General features: G+C 38.6%; 1 protein-coding gene across 3 annotated transcripts; it reads left to right on the top strand.

The window, feature by feature from the left end:
• Positions 1 to 415: 415 nt before the first annotated feature.
• On the top strand, positions 416 to 22,451 carry LOC116520465. 3 transcript variants are annotated; one of them, XM_032234684.1, is made up of 13 exons: positions 416 to 671; positions 8,381 to 8,501; positions 8,646 to 8,673; positions 11,209 to 11,261; positions 13,507 to 13,549; positions 14,906 to 14,967; positions 15,219 to 15,245; positions 15,479 to 15,527; positions 17,068 to 17,126; positions 17,830 to 17,883; positions 19,693 to 19,746; positions 20,334 to 20,405; positions 20,998 to 22,451. In XM_032234684.1, exons 2-12 carry the CDS (start codon positions 8,393 to 8,395, stop codon positions 20,402 to 20,404), a joined length of 609 nt encoding a protein of 202 aa, XP_032090575.1. In that variant the 5' UTR covers positions 416 to 671; positions 8,381 to 8,392; the 3' UTR covers position 20,405; positions 20,998 to 22,451. The 3 variants fall into 3 exon arrangements, with proteins under 3 accessions (XP_032090575.1, XP_032090574.1, XP_032090573.1); XM_032234683.1 differs by having other exon boundaries at positions 8,294 to 8,501; positions 20,337 to 20,405; XM_032234682.1 differs by having other exon boundaries at positions 8,294 to 8,501.
• The last annotated feature ends 229 nt before the right edge of the window (positions 22,452 to 22,680 follow it).

Raw genomic sequence — 22,680 nt, 5'->3', positions numbered from 1 at the left:
GGGTTCAAAGAATGCATTTCAGGTTTCTGTTGAAAATCTTCTTTTATTTTCACCACTTTTTGAAGATGAAAAGTTTATCATTTGTTGATGTTTTAAGTCCTCAAAATTTGCTAATTCACAAAAAGAACACACTAAATATTTTCTTTAAATTGACTTTCACCCTTTAATAATTTTTTATATTGGCCAGGGGGCTGGGGTAGAGATTTACTTCCATAAAAGTATATAATATATCTGCTGGGGAAAAAAACTCCTGAAAAAAAAAGAGTAAGAGGGTACATTTCAAAGTTATCACATATGAATTGTTATCTAAGCTTATAAGTGAGAGTTTTTGGAAAGTACAGTCATACTTCCCCACCCCTGTTAAGTATCAGTGATCTGAATTATGATCAGGTAAGAGATTTAGGACTTCCTGGGAAATTGGTGGCTGGGATGAAATAAGTCTTGAAATCATCCCTTCATGCTGTGTATATTCCTGAAACTTCTGAATATGGTATTATTTGTGATTCCCCTTGCCTACCCCACCCCTCCTCATGTCGTGCTTTAGTGCATCTGCCCTTTGACTTCCTGCTAGTGGCTGTAGTACTTCCTTCCTGCCGGAACGATCAAACAGTGCATCATCTCTGCTTTAGCAGACAAGCCTTCATCCAGATGTGGAAATAGAGACCCTAGATGTGAGTTTACACAAGGGGGAATTGAGAAAGGGTTTGAGGGAGGTGGAACAGCTGCCACAGTTGTGTCGATTACATTTTCTATGATACCAAGCTGTAATTTCCTCCGTTCTTGAGAAAGCAGCGGAATTTTATAAAAGTGAAGCTTACAAAGTGAACTAGAACTGGGAGGTAAGAAAGTGGAAACAACAGAGGAAATTATAATGTGACAGACCATAGAGCAGAATGAAGGGAAAGGGATGTGTGCGTTTTTCCCTGTGTGTTTCCCTACTTTCTCTCTTGGTACTGTCCTTTTTTCCTACCTTGATATCTCATATGCTTCCTTAATTCTCTTAATCTGGTCAAAGTTTGAAAGTTGTGATGTGACCGGCTGTGTTAGTTAAAGGAGAGGTTAAAATAAATGAATGATTCCCTTCAATGTTTAGCCTGGGGGAGGGTGTTCCATGCTACCCTTCATATATTATGATTTTCCCCAGTTCCTACTAACAAGCTCTCTTGCAGTGTTGGTGATGGAACCCTAAGATTATAGCTCTCTTCATCTGATGCCAGAGCTCCAGTCAAGTGCCGAGGGCTGAGCAGGTGTTTTACAGTACGGCATTGTGTAGTAGAGTAACAGTGCTCTCTACTTCAGATGTCTTCTGTCCCCCCCTCCCCCTCCCTTTTCTCCATTCCAAATACTGAGCTCTTTTTGAATAAATTGCCTCTGTTGCTTTTAAAACTTTTCTCCCAAGTAAGGCTATCTGATCTTGCAGTTGCAACTGCAATCTCTCCCACGACAGCCACAGAACTCTGCAAGACTGATTTTGCAGGCACCCAAATCCGGTGTTGGTTCAGTGTTGCTGATGTGACTCATTTCTATGTCCTGTGCTGTTCCCATACTTTTTTTTAATGTTAGAATGAATAGGGAGGATTGAGATCCTTTCTAAACAAAGAAGCTTTGGCTTCTTCTTGATTTTTTTAAAAAAATATCTATGTGGGATAGGCTTAGGATATCTGCAAGGCACAGTTATTATAGCATAACTTAATACTAAGTTCTAGTCTTTCTCTGGAAGCCATTTCTTGGTCTGGTTTTGCCTGTGTCTGGCTGACATGCATCTTGCAAACCTCGAGGTCCTTTACCCCCCTTCCCTCTTTGCTTGCTTTTGTCTGTTTCCCTCAAGGTCATATCCCAGATTCTCTACATCTTCTGCATCCTGTTGTCTTCCAGTTGTATTGACATGTAACTACATATGTAGTCCTCAACTTAACAACCACAACTGAGCCCAACATTTCTGTTGCTAAGTGAAACATTTGTTAAGTGAGTTCTGCCCCATTTTACAACTTGGCATCATTGTTAAATGAATTACTGCAACTGTTCAGTTAGTAACATGATTGTTAAGTGATCCTGGCTTCCCCATAGACTTTGCTTCTCAGGTCGCAAAAGGAGATCCCATGATCCCCGGATAATGCAACTGTCATAAACATGGATCTGTTGTCAACTGTCTGAATTTTGATCATGGGGATGCTACTACAGTGGTCATAAATATGAAAACAGTCGTGTGATCATCTTTTGCGACCTTCTGAGTAGCAAAATCAAAGGGAACACCATATTCACTTGACATCCAGGTTACTAACTTATCAACTGCAGTGACTCACTTAATAACTGTGGCAAGAAAGGTTGTAGAATGCGGCAAAATTCACAACAAATATCCCTCTTAGCAACAGAAATGTTGGGCTCAATTGTGGTCATGAGTCGAGGATTACCTGTATAGACAATTTTGACCATTCATATCCACATCTGACTTTTAGCATGGGTTCGTACAACATAAGTTAAAGAACTTGCAACTGCCTTTTCTCAACATAGCAAAAGCATGATTAAATGTAATTTTAATGTGTGTTTTATGGTTTAGTAAGTTGTGCAAAGTCAGCTTGGAAAATCTGCCCTACTTATTGTGTGCTTGTCCCATCATAATGCAGTAGTGGCCACTAGATCAGTTTCCCTACCGCCATCATGTGTTGTATTGGGGATCCAATTCAGAGGTGGGTTGCTGCTGGTTCGGCCCAGATCAGGCAAACCGGTAGTAGCGGCGGTGGGAGGCTCTGCCCGGACACTTCTGCGCCTGCACAGAAGCCTCACGGACGCAGGAGCACACCCAAACTGGTAGTAAAAGAATTAGCAACCCACCTCTGATCCAATTCCCAGAACTTTGAGCCAGCCTAGCCAGGAGAGCCAGTGGAGTTCATGGTTAAGGAACTTTTTCAACCTTGGCAAGTTTAAGATACCTGAACTTCAATTTCCAGAATTCTCCAGCCAGCCATATTGGACTAAAGTATTAAACATCAACCTCTCTCCTAATTCAAGTTCCTTTTCACCCTGAAAATTCCATAGGCCAGTTGTAGAATGTAATGGAAGGAAATACCATCGACATTATGTAGTCAAGGTGTTTTAGATTTTTTTAAGCCATACCATACAAGCTTTTTAGAAAAACCAACTTTCTTTTACTTCTAACAATTTTGATTTTTAGTACTTTCAAAAAAAAAAATGCCTTAAAACTTGATTTCTTTACATTTTTTCTCTGTTCCTTCTCACAAAATTTTCCGAAGCTTTAACAAGCCTTTTTTGTAAATCCAGCGTAGGAAAATTATCCAGGCAACTATTGGTTTCTTATTTGTATATTTTAATTATTAAGATATCAGCCAATTTCTTTTGTCCAGTGTTAATACCTTTTTCCATGTCATTCTTATAGCCTGCCATTTTTAAATTCACGATCAAATCATTTTCAATCATGTCAAGTAAAATTTTGGCTTTTCTATAATATCTTTTAAACATAGTCCATCTATAGAGACAGAGATTCTTAAAATTCTTAAAACTAACTTCTTCCATTATTCAAAAATATGTCCAGTGTTAAAATATATTTTTTTCATTCTGTATTTGTAAGTCAAGTTTCCCTTGTGGTGTTCTTTAATTGTATTCTTTAGATCCTTCTAGTTTCCTCTAATGCTCAGTTTTAAGTCTTACCTTTTTTAATAATTCAAAATAAAATCATTTTTCCACTGGAACTATTCTTTATAATTAAATCTAAAATCTTATTTCAAATTTAACCAAACCCTTATTTGTGACTTTCTAAAATTGAAATTTTAATCATTGTTTTATTTGTATGCCTGTGATTAAAGCTTTGATTTATATACAGTCGTACCTTGCTACTTAACAATTTTGGAAACTTATTGAATTTGGTAAATGCATTTTTATGCAACAACTTTGTCCCGACACTCATTGTTTGCTCGGTAATCAATGCACAAGCTAGAACTTGTCGCTGTGAGCTGCCTTGTGACTCACTATTCATTATTCCTTATGGGAAAATTTGTTCGGTATCTTTGGGATATATTTTTCAAGCAATTTTCAAAAGGGATTAGAAGAGAAAATATCCAAACCTTTCAAAGATGCTGACCACAGATTGAACAAGATGGCAACTCCCTTGTCTTCCAGAGCTTAAAACATACTGGAGATTGCCACTGGTGTCTGTATGATGATTTCAAGTCCTTTCCTTTTTTGGAGAAATTTCAAAGGGTATACTTTTAATCCCACTACAGTTGTTTGCCTGTTTTCTTCTTCAGAACTCCTTTCTTTCCTACCCAGATGTAAAACTTTACATTTGCCTTAAAATTCATCTTGTTGTTCAGCTATCCCTGCTCTCTTTGTGTTGTTCACAAATGTCATACTAACTCCTCTTTAAGGCATAAATAACATTGAAGAACAATGTCTACAGTAGGCCAGAATCCTACTGTAAGCCACTGAACACTTTTCTTTGGTTTCATATAGAGCGATTGATATATAGTTATTCCGCACATTTGTCCATCCACCTCTGTATCCATTTAGCATTAGCATAATGCAATCACATTTTGTCATTTTCTCTATTAGAAGCCCATTGAAGTTCGTTGTCAAACATTTTGCTAAAGCCAAAGTTTCTATTCTATTCTTGTGTTCAATTATACTGATAATTCTATCACAAAAACAACAGATTGGTTTAAATTATCAGATAACCAATGCAGTTTCCTGCCAAGCAATGCACTTTTTTTTCCAAATTTTTGAAACCGCTTAATAATTTTAAAAAGTCACTATTTTTCAAGGCAGTTCTTTTCTACTGGGAGATGGGGAAATGAAAAGAAAATGGAGCGGAGAATGCACGCGCACACACACTTTCAACTCCTGGGTAAATGATAGTGTTGAAGTATAATTGCAAAGTGGCAGAAGAATGAAGAAAAATTCTTGCTGGCAAACAACTCCATGAAAATCCCTAGTCCTTGACAGAGTTGTAGTAGCTCATCTACAAAGACATTTTTGAGGATTTTCGCTTTTTTAGCGATTATTGGATGCTGTCCTTCCTTCCATGAAATGTCAGTGGAATACATGAGGTTATTTAGGTAGCTCCCCACCTTGGTGTATTGGAGACTGAGAGTTAGGTCGCTACACACCAAAATGACTATATCTAATGGCCTAAAGGGAGACCTGGATCTGGGGTTGAAAATAATTATTTTTCAGCAAATTTCTCTAGAGGAGAATCCCTTAACGTGGCAACGCTTCATACTGGTAATTGTGATTATTAGCTACAATGCAAATCTGGACTTCAATACCCGTCATTTCACATTGAGAACCACATTCAACATTTGTTTTTGCAATCACTCCGTTGTGGGGGGTTCTCTATTTTAAATATACTTTATTTTCAAAACAGCATCTCCTGGCCTGTGCCAACTATTCCTTTAGAGATGCATTCTGTTGCAGAAAAATAACTCTTTTTACAGTATTGTGCAGTTGGCTATGTTTCAGTTGGAAAACCACTGCCTCACTCTCCCCTTTCGTTGCACCTGGTTATGTGGTCTCCCTATCTGCTGTAGATGTTGTGGGGAGCTCTATGATCTTTCAGTGAAGTATTACCTTTTAAAGACAGCCACTCCCACTCCTTCCCAATGTTGACTTCCTCCTGCGAAGATGAATCGCTGCAGAACAATGTTGCATGGGCTCAAAGACCCATTTGCACTTGTGCCTGATGGCGAGGCCTATTACAGATTGGTGTGGCCTGACACTTCACAATTTCAAACAGCCTTCAGTGACTTTGGGATGCAAAGAGCCTCTCCAAATCTTGCCTGTCAAATATGCAGATGGCAGAAATTGAAGATAGTCCTTGACTTATGATTTTAATCGAGCCTGATAATTATGGTCATAATTTGTGATGGTTGTAAAGTTGATTACATGACTGGACCCATTTTTTACTACTTTTCTTGCGGTGATTGTTAAGCAAACACCGTGGTAAACTCAATGTTTGCTGTGGGGCAGCTTTTACTGGAAACCATAAGTAAATGCCGGTTTCTGGCAAAAAATGTTTTAAATTGCAGCCATGTGTCTGCAGGAGACTGCAAGCAGCTCTAAATGGGGGTTGGGGCTGAAGTCAGAATTTTGGAATCAGGTCATGTCCCTTTTGAGGGGGAGGTCTGCCATAACACTACATGACTAGTCAAAAAGGGAAAGAATACCTGAACTAAATATATAACAATGAATCAGATTCATTGCTTTTAATTTCATTTAATTGTAAAGATATTAAAATGTTGTTTCAATTGATTATTATAAAGTGCATTTCTCCTAGCATGCCACTCAGAAGTCATGGTTGGCCCAAACACTGCATGGTTTTATATTTTAGCACTGCTCTGAAGATCATGTGCTTAGAAATACTTCCCTAAGACTGGCCCTTTGAAGGAAATTAAGGAAGTATCTGCACCATTTGTCTAAGAAACATAGGGAAAGAACAATTTATTCCAGCATTCTGAAAATTATTCCTTTCTCCCCATAATTGATGCTTCTACTAGCATTTGACTATGAGCACTCTGTAGTCTGGGACTGATACTTAATAGGGTTATGGAGTGCTTCAGATTCAAAAGAAAAAAAAGAAAAAAGCTTTGAGATGCACGTTGCTCATGTAGCACTAAATCTCCTCAAATCAGCTGTATCTTCTCCTGAGATTGGGTGATTTTCTACAGAAACTGCAACTCAGTTTTAGGAAAAGATACATTTGGTTTAAGAAGTGGCAGACAGATGTTATGTGGATGCTGCATGGTGCTCTGAAGACTTTTCATTTTTGAATCCATAAAAACACCCAACTTGCTTCCTTTTTACCTGCAACTCATTGCCTTAATTATTACAGAACAATTTTGGGATTTTAATTATTAAAATGTGAAGAGGAAGATTTGATTTATTCAAATTATCATTTATGTAAAAAATCCACTTTACCTTTTGTTGAAAATTGGCCAGAGAGTTTCCCACATTTTGAGGGAAATGTGAAAATAATAGAATAAGTCTTAATAGAATAAACCTTTAAAAAAAATTCCTCAAAGAAGCATTGTCCTTTTTCCTTTTTTCCCCTTTCTCTTCATATGGTCCCATTAATTTGGCATCAGTAATCTTATCTGCTGAAGCCTGTATGTTCCCAAATATGTTAAGAACATATTCTGGACATTTTTTAAAAAAAAGCCTATCTTGCAATTAATTTGCACTGGATTTAATGAATTAATTTCTGCATTACAACAATACATTGAATCATAAATTGACAAAACAAGCCAATGAATGAAAGCAAATATATGTGTCCTGGGATAATGATGCAAGATTGAATTTGGGTCGGTCACTGGGACCAGAAGTTTTGTCTTCTGAGCTTTTGGACTCATGCTGAAGCCCATATTCAGGGAAATTCTCTCTGTCCTTTACCAGAATAAACCAAAGCATGTATTCCAGTATAGAGAAGTTCTGTGAAGATGGACTCCAGCATAAATCTAAAAGCTCGGAATAGTGCATCTCTGGTCCTGGTGACCGGCCCAAATTCAATCTCAACGCAAGCCAAGTTTATCTCATGTGCTAAGCCCATCTCCACAACTGAAACTAAGCAAAATGCTGTGTAGTACAAAGGCCATTATTAGGCCTTTTTCTAATCTGGTTACATCCTGTGAATTCAATACAATTCAGCTTCTTCCTAGCATCATCATCCTCTTTTTCATTTTTCCGACAATCATAAAGCAAGAGTATAAAAGGCATGTCACTTTTGAAGCATATTCCCTCTCCTCCACTCTTACTGGCTGCCTGTGGACTTTCTATTTGGGAATGTGGTTTCTGGTTTTTCTAACAAGTGTCCACCATTTTAGAATTGCCATTCACCTGACCAAGCTAGTTATTAGGGCACCAGGTTAGAAATCAGAAGACAGTGAGTTCCAGTCTTGATTTAGGCATGAAAGCTGACTGGGGGATTTTGGGCTAATCCCTCTCTCTCAACCCAACTATCTCACAAGGCTATTGTTGGGGAAAATAGGAGAAGTAATAGTGTGTTTGCCACCTTGAGTTATTAAAATAATAAGGGGAAGGAGGGAGGGAGGAAGAAAGGAACCTAATCCTCAGAAAACCTACACGGTATCTTCTATCCTTAGGCGCCCTTCCTTTTTTTATTCCTTTTGTTTTATGTTTCTACTTAGTGTTAAAAACACCAAATACTCTCCAAACTAAATTCAGAATAAGAAATATTACATAGATTGAATGCCAAAGAAGGATATAGGAGAGAAAAATGTTTATATTTGCTTTATCAACTTTCCTCTAATTTGGTAATTTTTCACAGGGTTGTTGACATGTTCTACTAGCCTGCTCAATGCTATATTTCACTCTGGATTCTCTGCCATCCCAAGTCTACAATCTCTACTATCAGTTTGCAGGTGCCATGGATATCCTCCACACGGGTGATTTCTTCTGGATGTTGGCACTTGCAATCCCAATCCTGGTGGTTCTATTGGTACTGTGTACTGATTGCCGTGATGCTGATTTAGACAGTTAAGTCTTGCCCTCCCTGTTCAAAAAAGTTTATTTTGGGGAATAGCCTCCAGTTCATAAATCCTCTATAACGCTTTTCAACTCAAGACAAATTGTAGGGATTTCCTAATCTCATTGGTGTACCTGTTTCTTTTTCTGAACAGCACCTGCTATTGGTGACTACGAAGACAAGTGAGTCCATGACTATCTTATCTTGGGGCAAAATAAAGAATGGGGAACCAGAATTCAGGCAGATTTAGAAAGCAGAAGTAAAACGAGGTCTTAGGAACAACTTTTGTCCCTGGGGAAAAATAGGACTCTGTCTCCAAAATGTTCTTTTCTATGCAAAAAGAATTATCCTACTTTTGTACGCTCTCCCTCATCAAATGCACACTCCAAATGTTATGGGGATACTCTGATCGAGGTAGCCATCAAAGAATCTAGAGAGAGGCCATAGTTGTCTAGTGCCACACATTTTTTGAGTATCCCATTCAACCCTTGCCATCTCCCAATTTAAAATAGAGGTGAGGTAGGAGGTGATAGATAGGAAAGCTGCCTGTCCCCTGAAAACATGATGCCATGAGAACCACAGGGTGTCTTTAATTTTTACTTCAGCTTTGCCACAGCTAAAAAGATTTGAAGGTATATTGAGATGCCCTTGTGAGTGCTCCAAATTTTAAGAGTTTATAGAGTGTTGAGCCTCTTTTCAGTCTTACCTTGAAGTACCTTACAGAATAAATAAACAGAAAGAGGCTTGGCCAATACACAGACTGACAAACTCAAAACTTAACTCTATCAGCCATTTTATCAAGCTGGATTATTGACAGTCTTCTCTCTGATAGAGAAGATTATAAAGGTTATAAAATCCATACAAAGCAGTGTCAGTTAATGACAAAAGCAAAATTCATTGCCAAACACAACATCTAAAGCATTTCAGTAATAATGTAACAGAGAAAGTAGCAGCAGTGAAGAAAGTGAAAACAGTGAAATGCAGTTATGTTGGAAAAGATTCCAGAAATATACTTTATTATGACTGTTCTGAGAAGTGACTATTAAGTTTTTAAAAAGGCTATCAAGTTATGAATTGGCTCACCTATAGTGCAAAGTCAAACTGTGGTTTGTTTAGTTTCAATTAGCATCTTCTGTGAACCCTGTCATTATAATTGTGATCCACGGTTTATTGTTTAGTGTGTTATGCGAATGCACTTAATACTTATTCAGGAATTCATATTAAGAAAGTATGGCTTAATTGTGAGCGACCCCTGTCATAATCTGATACATCCACACAACAGTTCAATAGATAAGATTACGAAATGTTTGAGCTGTACCATTTGGTAGCATCTCTATGGAGATGTATGGGTAAATGGCACCAATAGAGGAGAATTGTATTCGTCTCTCTGTCCATTGCCCTTGCTTTTTTTGGGGGGGGGGGGGGAAATTAGCAGCATTCCATAATATTATATTTTGTATACCTTAAAGTGATACAGCAGTCTGGAACAGTCTTTGAACCTATTCTTTTGGATGAGCTGCTGCTATGAATATATAGCTCAATTCAAAGGGTGTTGCAATATGAGTACAGTTGCTCCCTGATTGGTTTCGCCCTACCCCCATTACACAGTACTTGGAATGAATCAGAATTATGTGAAATATCTTGTAGCTATATTTTGGCTTACAACAAGTCTCCTGTAATTCTTATCATAAGCAGCTGCAAAATATGCTTCTAATTTCTGTTTCAAACCAAAGTACTGGTATATTCCTTTCAGCAATGATGTTTTGTCCCAGGACTGATTTGAGTTGCTTTGTCCTGATAAAAAAGGACAAGGCAGTTATAATTTAACATTTTTTCAAGGACATTCAATGTGGATTTTCTCTTATAACTTGTAATTTAAAAAAAAATTCTCAGAATTTGCAAGTCCTCAATGAACAATCTTAAATGGGTCAAGAAGAAGAGTTTTTGATAGTCATAGTTAGGGGAAAATTGACAGCAGTGTTAAATAGGAAGATTAAAATATAAATGTAAGCAATTTACATTTCCATCTTGCTTAGCTTAGCAGCATAAGACTACACGTGGAAATATTTTTCTGGTTTAGGCAGGGAGGGGCTGGATTCACATATCAAATTGAAGCAGGACATGACTACATCTCACATTGGCTGGATTCACACAACATCCAGCTATTGATCAAGATTTATACGTTGCAATGATTGGATTCACAAAGTGTACGATAGTTGGGATAGTTGTTTTTATTTTTTGTGTATTATTTTTATGCTAACTATCAATTATTCTGGGAAACACTAATCATACAAATTGATAATTGGGTAAAGCAGAAAGAAAGGAAAATCACACCATATTTGGCTTAGCATTATATATAGATTAAGAGTGGCACCAAATGAGAAGAGCTGTAGCTCAGTGAAATAGTGTGGGTGCTCTGCATGTAGAAGAAGCCAAGTTTATTTTTTGGCTCCTCTGGATATTTGTGGGAAGCGCTTCTATTTTAAAGCTTTCGCAAACAGAAGCAGAAGCATTGCGAACTCAACCACAGGTGTCAGGTTTGCAAAGGCTTGCATAGATGCCATGGAGTGATGAGCAAATCACTCAACAGAGTCTAGAACAGCTGGAAAAATATTCTCATGATGACTGCTGAGTAAGGTTGTTGAAAAATGATAAATGCATCTTTCAGATTTATGTCCTTTAGAAAATAGTCTCTGAATGATTTATTATTCTCACAGGCCTTCCACTAATATTCATTCCCAGACTTTCAGAGTGTTGAGGCGTCCTCCCTGTAAGTAGACCTCAGTTTTACCATATTTCAAAAGTGACCTGTTTAAGAGGGTTTCAACATTACCTCTTCACTGACTTTGTTGCTGTTTTTTGAATATTATGGTTTAAAATTTGGGGAAGTGGATCCTCCATCTCAGGATTCAGTAGCCCTGCTACTAAACTCTCAGCTTTACCATTCTTTTGAGAGTTTGAACTCTCAGCATTACCATTCTCAAGCCATTCTGCCTTCCATTAATAGTTTTCAATGTAAGATGCCACCTATGTCACGAAAGTGGCATTTGATGCTGAAGGCTATAACTTACTACCGTAGTATAGTATTTGAAAGGGTTGAAAGTGTTTGGACCTGATTTTAATTTGGACAATCTGTTCTCCAGAAGTTCAAGCCAACATTTAATATTATATTGTGCTGTTCATCTGTTCATTTTTCTTTTAGCATGCGGGTTATGTATATTTATACAAACCCGTTTGTGCTTAACACAGGAAATGTTTTTCTTAAAAAAATATTGGCTTAGATCTAACATGAACTAAGATTTGTAATGCCAGTGAACAATATTTGGTGGATTACAGGTGTAGTTAAGTTTGGATCTTACCATTGGTGAATTGTGTCAGGCAGAATGGGATGGCTAGCTGAGGCCATTTTCAGCTTGAACAGAAGGCAGAAAATGATTACTGTATATACTCGAGTATAAGCCTAGTTTTTCAGCCCACTTTTTGGGCTGAAAAAAGCCGCCTCGGCTTATACTCGAGTCAGTGAAAAATTTGCCCGAAATGGAGGAGAAAAAGGGGCGGGGCCATGCCGCTGGGTGACACTCGTGAATGGCCCAGTGCCCCTGTGAGTTTCCCCTCCCTCTGTGTCAGTTTGCCGCGCAGCGCGCACCGCACCATCCCCCCTCCTCACGTTCTAATGTAATGCAGGGCTGTCTTACGATTCCCCTTCCTCCCCCTCCTGCCGCTCTGCAACGATGTCCCACCTCCTCCTTGTTATGGCAAGCAGCCACATAGCGATGTCCCACCTCCTCTGGTACAGTGATCCAATGATAGGAATCACTGTGCCGTGTGTCATAGGAGGCGGGACATCGCTCCCGCGGCTGCACGGGACATCATCATCACAGCGGGACATCAGCATCATGAGGTGAGTGAAGTATTTCATTGAATACACCACTAGTTTACTGTTTTTCTTTGAAATAAATATTCAAAAACATTATTGGTATCTATTTTTATTTTTGAAATTTACCGGTAGCTGCTGCATTTCCCACCCTAGGCTTATACTCGAGTCAATAACTTTTCCAGTTTTTTGTGGTAAAATTAGGTGCCTCGGCTTATATTCGGGTCGGCCTATACTCGAGTATATACGGTAACTACTATGCCAGTTTACCATTAGTGCTTTGGCTGTTTGTGGGATGGCTTGAGATCACATCTCCCTGCCCTGAACCAAGAATGGTTGGAGAAAAATATTTCTATTGCTCTGTATCAGTGTACTATTGTTTTCTCGCTCTTGTTAGAAAAATATCTATTGATAGGAAGATGAAATAAATAGTGTGAGTTGATATGTTGGAGAAAAAGCTGAGTTCTTGGTAACATTTTGTAAATAAGCCCATATTCTTAAAATTGGAAAGTGCCCTTGTTTCAGTTTAACTCCTACTTTTCCCCAGAAGAAAACAATCAGGCAGCTACAGCAAATTTGAATGAATGAATGGTGGCACACAACAACACTCTCTCCTTACATATGTAGTTTTTTAAAGATATGGAATCTTGTCTAGCAAGCCATTCAGTGGTGGGTTCAATACAATACAACAGCAGAGTTGGAAGGGACCTTGGAGGTTTTCCAGTCCAACCCCTTGCCTAGGCAGGAAACCCTATACCATTTCAGACAAATGGCTATCCAACATCTTCTTAAAGACTTGCAGTGTTGGGGCATTCACAGCTTCTGGTTCCTACTGGTTCAAACCTGTCCGGCTGAACAGGTAATGGTTTGGTGGCCTGAGTTGCTGGAATCAGCAGCAACCCAGGCCTGCCATGCCCCCAAACCACCATCTGCCATGTGCATGTGCAGAACATTTTTATTGCACTGCGCTTGCGCACACAGCACACATCAAGTGTGTGCATGAGCAAACTGTCAGTAGTGCCTGGTGGAATCCACCCATTCATTCCCTCCTGCCAGTTGTTGCTTTGAGCCACAGAAAGTAAAAGAGGAACCTAGGTCTTTTCTGAGATTGTTTCTTTCCCCCCATCTCCTGTCTCTGCAGCGCCACCTTGGTCTGCCATCCAGTCCCAGCCAAATTTGCAGAGGTGAGTTGCTTTCCTTCCCACTGTTCTCTCTATATGACAGGTATTATGAAACATCTGCTTGAGATGAAGGATGCTGGGAGGCAAATAGCAGGAGCAGCAAAACACTAAAAGGTTCAGCTTTGTGTCTTTAATCACTTGCTGCATGCCGTCTTAAATTACTTGGCTCCACTTAGCTGCATTGTAGAAAGCTGTCCTGCTTATGAGCTGCAATTTGATTCAGTTGTTAATGGGAGCACATTTTTATTTAATGGAAGCAGACTGTCAATCTGATTTGCTTTCGATAGCAAATGCTTTGTCACTTTGTCTGTTGTTTCTTATTCCTGTAAGGCCCTCCTTAGCTGCTTTTCCATGGGGAAACAGTAATATAGGCTTAAGGCTTCCAACGGGCGAACTCACCATGCCATCTTGCCTTGGCCAACTTGACGCAGTCATCTTTTTGCACCCAACTTGCCATGGACAACTTGCTGCGGCCAGTTAGCTGCAGGACAACTCACCATGGGACGATTCCACATGGGATAACAACACGCTAAATGTTATCTGCAATCGTTTCTTTGACATTTATTTCCATTGACAAAAATGGAAATGATGTAGAAGAAAAAGTGGCAGACAACATCATGTTGAGTTATCACACATGGATTATACTGTGATGAGTAATCCCACAATTAGATGGCCATTGTGAGATGGCCACACCCGGTTGGCTGCAACGAGTAAACCATGGCAAGATGGAAACGCCAGGTTGGCTTCAACGAGATGGCCCTGTGAGTTGGCCGTGATAAAATGGCCTTGACAAGATCGCTGTGGTGAGTTGATCTAGACCCTCCTGTGGACTACATCTGCTATCTTGCCAGAATAGTGAGGAATTGTCCTATTAGGAAATGTTGATGAGTTCCTTGTATCAAGTTGGGTGTACTGGTGTGAGGGACTGTAGGTGGGAATTCTTGGGGAAATGGATGGGAAACTCATATAAGCTTTATGTTGAAGAGGCTAGAAAAGGGGAATGTAGAATGCACATGTCCCAATAACTTTTCTTGTCATCAAAGATTCTGCTTTGAATTTGAGTAGCAAATCCCTGCATTATGGAAGTGTGAGGAGTTTTTTTTCCTTTAAAAAAGAGTTATAGTAGATGTACAACAGTTTTAAGAGTTTTAAATAACTTTCTTCACAGTAAATAGCAAAAAAAGCAACATTTTCTCTTTAACTAGTGATATCACAGCATCCTTCTTATGTACAAAGAGATTCTTGGCAGATGACAGAAATGGCTAAAAAAAGTTTTTTTAAAAAAAGAGGAGCCCATTCCCATGTTAGATCATATTCTTGCATATGTATTAATCACTTTCTTCCTCCTCTGGTTTGCAGCACAGGCTCTGCATATAGCTTCTGCAGTCAGGCACCTCCATTCATCAAAATTGAGGATAACGGTAAGTTGTAAAAACTCATATATTTATGTGTGCATTTACACAATATAATTGAGCTTCCTTATGTGTATATGTATAGAAGAAAATGGGGGACTACCCATGTTGTAGCTGCTCTAGGACGATAAACCCTGTTGGAATAAACAGCCTTTGGGGAAAAAAGGGAGCAAGGATACAGGTCAGAAATGTACCTTTGAGAATCTGCTGTCAGGTATCGTGACTACCTAATCTCCATTACAAACATTGTCTCTTTTCAGAAAGTGTTCCCAGTTATGAAAATGAAGGTAAGTAGCAGCATAATACAATAGATATTCTTTTTCTCTTCCCCTTCCCACAATCTTTGCCTCACTTTTCTTGAATCTTTTTGGATTTGTGCGTAGTGCAGATGATCCTTCTCTGTATTCTCGGAGCTTCTTCATAGATTCAGTGGGGTTGTGATTTCAAGGTGAGAAGTGAGGGTAGAACTCATTTATATCTAAAGAAGAGTGTCTAATCTTTTTGGACTTTGTCTTCCCAGAATTATGTTGTCCCACTGATGATGATGAAAATTATGTTCCTGGATACATGTAAGTCTTTGGGAAGGATAGGAGTCAGGGCAGGGGTGCTGCTGCTGGGGGTTCGCATGACTTTCGGTGATCCTCTAGCTGGGATTCTGCCCAGTTCGGTGAACCTCCAAATGCCACCCCTGGCTGGCGATGCCCACCCCTCCTCTCCCACTGCCCCAAGAGTCTCCACACGGCCCATTCATCATGCCAGATAAGTGCAGGGCATACATGGAGGTTCGGGGAGGGGGAGGGAAATGGGCCTACTGGAGGTTCCGGAAGTCCGGAAATGGGCCTGTTTCCGGCATCCAGAGGGCCTCCGGAACATGGAGGAAGCAGCTTTCAACCTCCCGGAGGCTTGAGGAAAGCCTCCAGAGCCTGGAGAGGGCAGAAAATGCTCTCCCACCCACCATGGTATAGGAAGCTGGCTGGGCCACCCCCACCAACAAGGCAGCGAACCCATTGCTGCAATTTTTGAAGCCTGCTCCTGAATCAGGGGAATTTTCAGTCAATATAGTGCTACTTTAAAGCTCCAAATCATTTACTCCATCATTCCCAGTTTGCGCAGAGAATAGCCAGACAATGTAACTACAGTTATAGTTCCTTATTCCCTAACTATTCATTTAGTAAGCGTTTGAAGTTACACAGCACTGAAAAAAGGGACTATGGCTGTTTTTCACACTTATGACTATTGTAGCACCCACATGGTGATGTGATCAAAATGCAGATGCTTTGCAACCGACTCATATTTATGATGATTGCAGTGTCCTGGGGTCATGTGATCAGCTTTTGTAAAGTGTTGATAAGCAAAGTCAATGGGGAAGTCAGATTCACTTAACAACTGTGGAAAGGAAGATTGTAAAATGGGGCAAAACACACTTAGAAACTGTCCCACTTAATAACAGAAATGTCCAGCTCAATTGTGATTGTAAGTTGAGGACTACCTGTATAGTATTGTAGTTGACCAGGAAGATGCTACCATTGTATGTTTTAAACATCTGGGTAAAGAAATGACACATACTTTGTATGAAACCCACCTCCATTCTTCCCTGTGTGTGTATTTGTGTGTGTTTGTGTGTAATTCAGAAATTTAATATTTATTTGTTTAATATACAATATATTAATACATTTCCTTTGTCTGCATCTGAACAATTTAGATGTTTTACAACACAGAGGCTCAAAAAGTTGTTTAATGTAAAAATATAATCTAGAACTTGTATTAAAAATTGTGGATCGTAGATGTGTGGGATGAGTTAGAATGTATGAACTAGAAATTTATAGAATGTCTTGGTTCCACACTTGAGAGTTCTCTTTCCTGGATTGCCTCCCCCCACCCAATTGATAGCATTCCTTGTCAGTTAATTCATGGCAGGTCAACTAATTTAATAACTATTTCTTAGCAATTTAAGAGAGATAATACAAAAAGGAAAGAATGAACACTAGAAATAGAGACCAATCCCAATTTATAACGGCTTAATGAAGGCAGGTGTGGGCAAGGACTAGCAATATTGATTCACTTGTTCATTCTGCTCTTACTGGCTTGGGTCTTGCTTGCCTTCAACAGAGAGGTGTTGCCTGATGTCCCAATCACAGAACAGAGGAACAATGATCATGCCTCGTCTGGTAAGTTGGCAACCAGGAGGATTCTTTTGTCCCTCCTTGTCATAGCCTCTTTAGTGTTGCTGCATTAAGTTGCCTTTCTTTGCCTTTGGGTTTCTCCTGCTGCTCTCACATAGTTTCTTGATTCGCATGGCACTAGAATTGGAAAGAGAGGAACCTCCAAACCGAGCAAGATTTAAGAAGAACTAAGGGAGGGAAAAAAAGGAAGGGAACCCTTAGAAGAAAAGGAAGTTGAAGAAGAAAACGGTCTACCCAAATACAGATATATTCGTTCCATGTTGCACGTTGCTGGTTTTTTAAAAAAATAGTCACACGCATTCCCCATAGTCATGTGATCATCATTTTGAATGCTTGGCAGGCAACTCATCTCTATAGTCCTTTGCAGTGCACTGTCGTCACAAGATTGTGATTTTGATGTTTTTTTTCCTAGTTTCCAATGTTTACTTCCCATTTCCAACAAACAAAAAAATGCCCATTGGGTAAATGGATTTGCTTTACAATTGCTGCCAAAAATGTCATGCGATTGGGCACAGATTGCACTACTTGATGTGTTTAAAGCTTTGGTTTTCTGAAAAAAGATAATGTGTTTTGTAATTACTATATCAATTCATTATCTTAATTTATCTGTCAACAATCCTGAGTAGTATATATTGTTTTATCCCTTTTAAACATGTTTTCTTCATCTATTTCCCCTCCCCCCCGCTAGAGTCCATAATGGACCAATATGAAAATGTGCCTGAATCTCAACGGCATTCACTTGGTAAGTAGAAGACATGGACTGATAGGAGGGACAGGACTAGCAAGAAAAAATAAAATGTAATGGTGGAGTTGAGTTTAGAAGATGGTCTGTTTGACACATAGTGGAACAAAGCAAGTTATAATGGTGTTCTCTTCTATAAATGAACAAATAATACTATCCTACAGCTTTAATCATTGTTCTACAATGATTCTCCTTTTTCCAGATATATTAGAAGGGTATTTTGTTTTTATTTCATTTATGAAAAATTTTAAAACCTCACAGTAGCCGAAGCCTTCAGGCATTTTATAACAAAACACATTCAAATATTCTTTTTGGAAAAAACATGGAATAAATACGTACAGTCATTTATAAATAAAATGCAAAATGAAGGCACCATACAATAAAAGCAGCAAAAAGGTGCTCATCTGGAATAAAAATAAATAAATATAAAATTTAAAAACCAATAAAAAGCCTGGGAAAATCGATCTTTGTCTGATACCAAAATGATGCGAATATCATCTCAATTGGACTTCTTTAGAATAGAATTCCATATGTGGGATAGCACTATAGAAAAAGATCTCTCACTGTAAACTTTAATGAACAAGAGCAAAGGAAAATAAGACCCATGTTACATTTGCAAGGATTCATTCATATATAAAAATGCACATTTTGAAATATTATTATGGTGAATCTCAAAGAAATATCATAGAAATATCAATTTAAATAGAGATACAGTGAATTTCATGGGAAAGCAGTTCCTAATTTTTGCCTTACAATCTGCCTCCTACGTCTTTTGAATTATAATCACCATAATTTCTAGGAACTGTGAATTTATTATGTTGGCTGAACCTAGCTAGTAGTGGTTTATTAAATAACCCATAATTGAAATAAACTCTGATTCAGTCTGAAAGTGCGATGCCAGTCACTGCTGGAAAAGTATTTTTGTGTGCCTCCTGATTTATTCCTGTTTTATTTTGGTTCCCCACCCAAGCCTTTCCAACTAATCACGTAGGTGTGAGGCAGGAGGAGCTACTAAAAGGGAAAAGAAAGCAAAATTCTATGACATCAAGAAGATGTCCTAATCAAGGAGAGAAGCAACTTAGAACTGAGGAGAAATTTCCTGACAGTTAGAACAATTAATCAGTGGAACAGAAGTTTCCTCCAGAAGTTGTGAATGCCCCAACACTGGAAGTCTTTTTTTTTTTTAAGTTTTATTATTTTAATTAAACAAAAACACAAAAAAAGAATCTTCTTTTGTTACATCTTGTATAAAGCATGTCGATTGGTTACAAATACATTTCATGTGTTTCTTCCACAATCATTACATACACTTCATTCAAATTGAATTGTACATTTTAAATAAAAATAATAATAATGTATTTTACTATCAATGTACCACAATTCTCATTTAATTACAATTATTTAAAAGTGCTTTTATCTAAAATCATTTGTATTTAAAGACACAACCACCTACTGGCATTCATTCGCAATTTCAATAAACCTCCAATAACATTACACCTTTATGACATATTCTGAAACAAATTCAGTTAGTAAGTCTCTAAGAAGATGTTGGATAGCCGCTTGTCTGAAACTATATAGGGTTTCCTGCCTAGGCAGGGGGTTGGACTAGAAGACCTCCAAGGTCCCTTCCAACTCTGCTATTGTATTGTACTGACATGAGCCATAGCTATTTTGCCTGCAAATTTTATTCTACCTTTTTCAGCAAATCATGCTAGTTAGGACCTATATTGGGGAAGGCTGTTGTCCTCTACTGACATTGATATGGGATTTAATGTCATTCATTTTTCATTTTTCCTTTCTCCTGCAAAGGTGAATATGTGAATGTACTAGAACCGGAACCGATCATACTAGATTCTTGTTTTGGTGAGTGAGGGAAGCTAAGAGGATGGGCAAGGGAAGAAGTCCTTATTCTCAGCAGTGCATTCAGTTCCTTTGGCCCATTGTTAAAAACAAAACCAGCCTTTTTAGATTCAAAATTGTATTCCATACTGAACGGTGAGTTGGTGTCTTATTCTTACACAGGCAAATGCATAGTATCCCTTGAGCCTTCTTCAAGCTCTTTCAAAACAGAAGGAAAATAAAAGTCCTTCCTTATTTGCCAGTCCCCTTTTGCATTGCAGCTGCTATTGATTTTTGGGATGGCTATACTTCCACAGCCATAATAGTAGAGATTTCTCAGAGCTTTCTATGATAGAGACAACTCTATGACCATCAGGCTCTATATGAATGGGGTTTTGTTGTTGTTGTTTATAACAGTAAGTCGGGAGAAAGTGATAAGTCACTGTGACAGGCAGAGCAAATGACCTGGAGAGCCACTTGTAGCCTTGGGCCAGGAGTTATTGACTGCTGGTTTAGTCTCTCATTAACCAATTATCTCCCCCAAGAGCTATTAAAATATATGCGTAGATATGTACACACGTTAATACACTTCATTGTTTTTCATGTTCCAGTAGTTGGCACTAGTGACCGAGAAAGTGAAGATGATGTTCCAGACTATGAGAACGTCTGTTTTGGAGTTTGAGGTATCTAGACCCCTGGAGTAAATAAGACTTGAACTGTGATAGCAGTTACAATGTGATAATGGTTTTTTTATTAATCCCAGCATTGCCTTTGTTGTGGCAACATCAAACTAATTTGGCTGATTTCGAAAAAGCTAATCATGATTGAACTTGATAAACACCATCCCAGAATTGTGGTCATCAGAAAAATTCCTTGGAAGTCACTAAGAAAATACTGTGGATGTGTCCGAATAGTTAACAGAAGTTGAGCTGAGCAAGGGTTAGTTTTTTAAACTAAGCAGCCTAGAGTTGCCCCAGATAGCAAGCTGGGCAGTATATAAATTTAACAATTAATTAATTAAAACATTTCTACTATATTTGTAATAATGAGGGAGGGAAGGACTACAATACAATAAACTGCACAATGGAGATGCTTGTGATACTACTAGGTCATGCATGTCGACCTCTGTGTTTTAAAAAATAAACTAAAAATGATTAATTTCTAAAATGTGGTCATTCTTTTAAAGCCCGTGATAGTGTCTGTTGCTGAAAAGTTTGCAAATCCTGCTGTATCCAATCTAAGGTATCATTTCCCTTTTTTTTTTCTTCCCCCTAGGTTGAAAGGAGGATTTTAAAGGATCAGTTTTGCATTGGCGGATCTATTCATCTTTGGGAAGGATGGATCATTACGCAGGACACCTTCTCCTGAACAACTTCCAATTTTGCCATATCCTATTTTTACTCCTTTGCACTTTGGATGACACATCCTGAGAATTTCTCCCAATTACCAGTAGCAGTATTTCGATGGACTTTTCCCAAAGCAATTCAATTTTGATTTTAAGTTTTGATGACTAATAAAGAATCAATAATTGCACCATCTTTTCTATTTGAGAGATAATTGATCCAGGGAATGGAGAGAAGTCTGGATTAGTCTATTAGATGGTAACAAGTTGAGTCTTAGTGATTAAGTGATGCAGTAGAATGAGCCCTAAACATTAATTCCATTAAAAAGGAAGTATTGTGCATCATTTTTTTCTCAAAGAGACAGTAGTATTATTAATTATGTAGATGTGACAGCAATGAGACATACAATGTATTATATAATGTTTGCTTTATTTGTAAATATGCAAATAGCTGCACCCTCTGGGTAATAGTCTATATAGCCCAGTAATTGTGTACTGGGCAGGACATATCATACAGTTAAACATCAATTTTCATATCTTTGCAATCTTCAGTAATTGAACCTGTGTCTTTTTCTAGACAATGGAATTATTGAAAGGAGAAGAATATATAGGGGAATTTTTGTTTAGGTAAAGTTATGTATTCCTGAGCTTTGATCCCATTTCAACAGCAGGTTTGGAAAATTTAACCAATTTGATCTAGGGTTTGCATTAAGCTCAAGGTGAAGCTAAAAAAAAAAGAATGCCTTTTGAGAGACTAGGTCAACATAATAAACTATAATAATAGTCCATATTTTTGGCATAGCATATTATATAAATGCAACAATTGTGCTGTATTAAGTCAATCACCTATTTTGTATGTCACCATCACATATTATTCAGTAGGCTCCCCAGGCTGATAAAACCTTGTGAAATGGACCATTGGTAACTCCCATATATATTCTTGGGAGTTCCATATTTAGCAGTGTCTCTTCTCTTGCTCCCTCAAATTCTGTTTCAACTTTCTTCCATTCCGGCACTCTTTCTACTCCCCCCCACCTTCATGAGGTAATGACCCTGGCATCTTTGTTTCTCCTTCCCCTTAATTCCCTGACTTGTTTAATAAAGAGGGTTAGAACAGGGGTGGGGAACCATGCCCCTTTTATGACTTGTGGACTTCAACTCCCAGAAATTCTGAGTCAGACATGCTGGTTCAGGTATTCTGGGAGTTGAAGTCCCCAAATCAGAAAAGGGGCCATCGTTCCCCACTTCTGGGTTAGTATGAGTTGTGAGATACAAAAACGGGCAATGCCAGTTATTGCAATGAGCACAACAGACTTGTTGACTTTGTTCCTCACTTCTAGTGGTTTGGCAGCCTGGGTCACTGGAACTGGCAGCGACCCAGGCCTGCCATGCCCCCAAACAGTTTCTCCAGGCCCCGTAAGTGCCGCCATCTTGTTTTTGGCTTCTGCACATGCACAGAACAAATTTTATTGCACTGTGCATATGCACGCTCAGCACACCCACGAGCGAACCGGCAGTAGTGCCTGGAGGGCTTAGCAGCTGTCTCATTCATTTGCTTTATGCTTCTTAGCCAGTTGAGAAACTGTGACTCCAGACAGGCCTTTCCTAGGTGGAAA

The sequence above is a fragment of the Thamnophis elegans genome, chromosome Z, assembly GCF_009769535.1.
Source record: "Thamnophis elegans isolate rThaEle1 chromosome Z, rThaEle1.pri, whole genome shotgun sequence".
NCBI lineage: Eukaryota > Metazoa > Chordata > Lepidosauria > Squamata > Colubridae > Thamnophis > Thamnophis elegans.
Note: the sequence above shows the minus strand (reverse complement) of the source record. Positions and strands in the feature narration are given on the sequence as shown.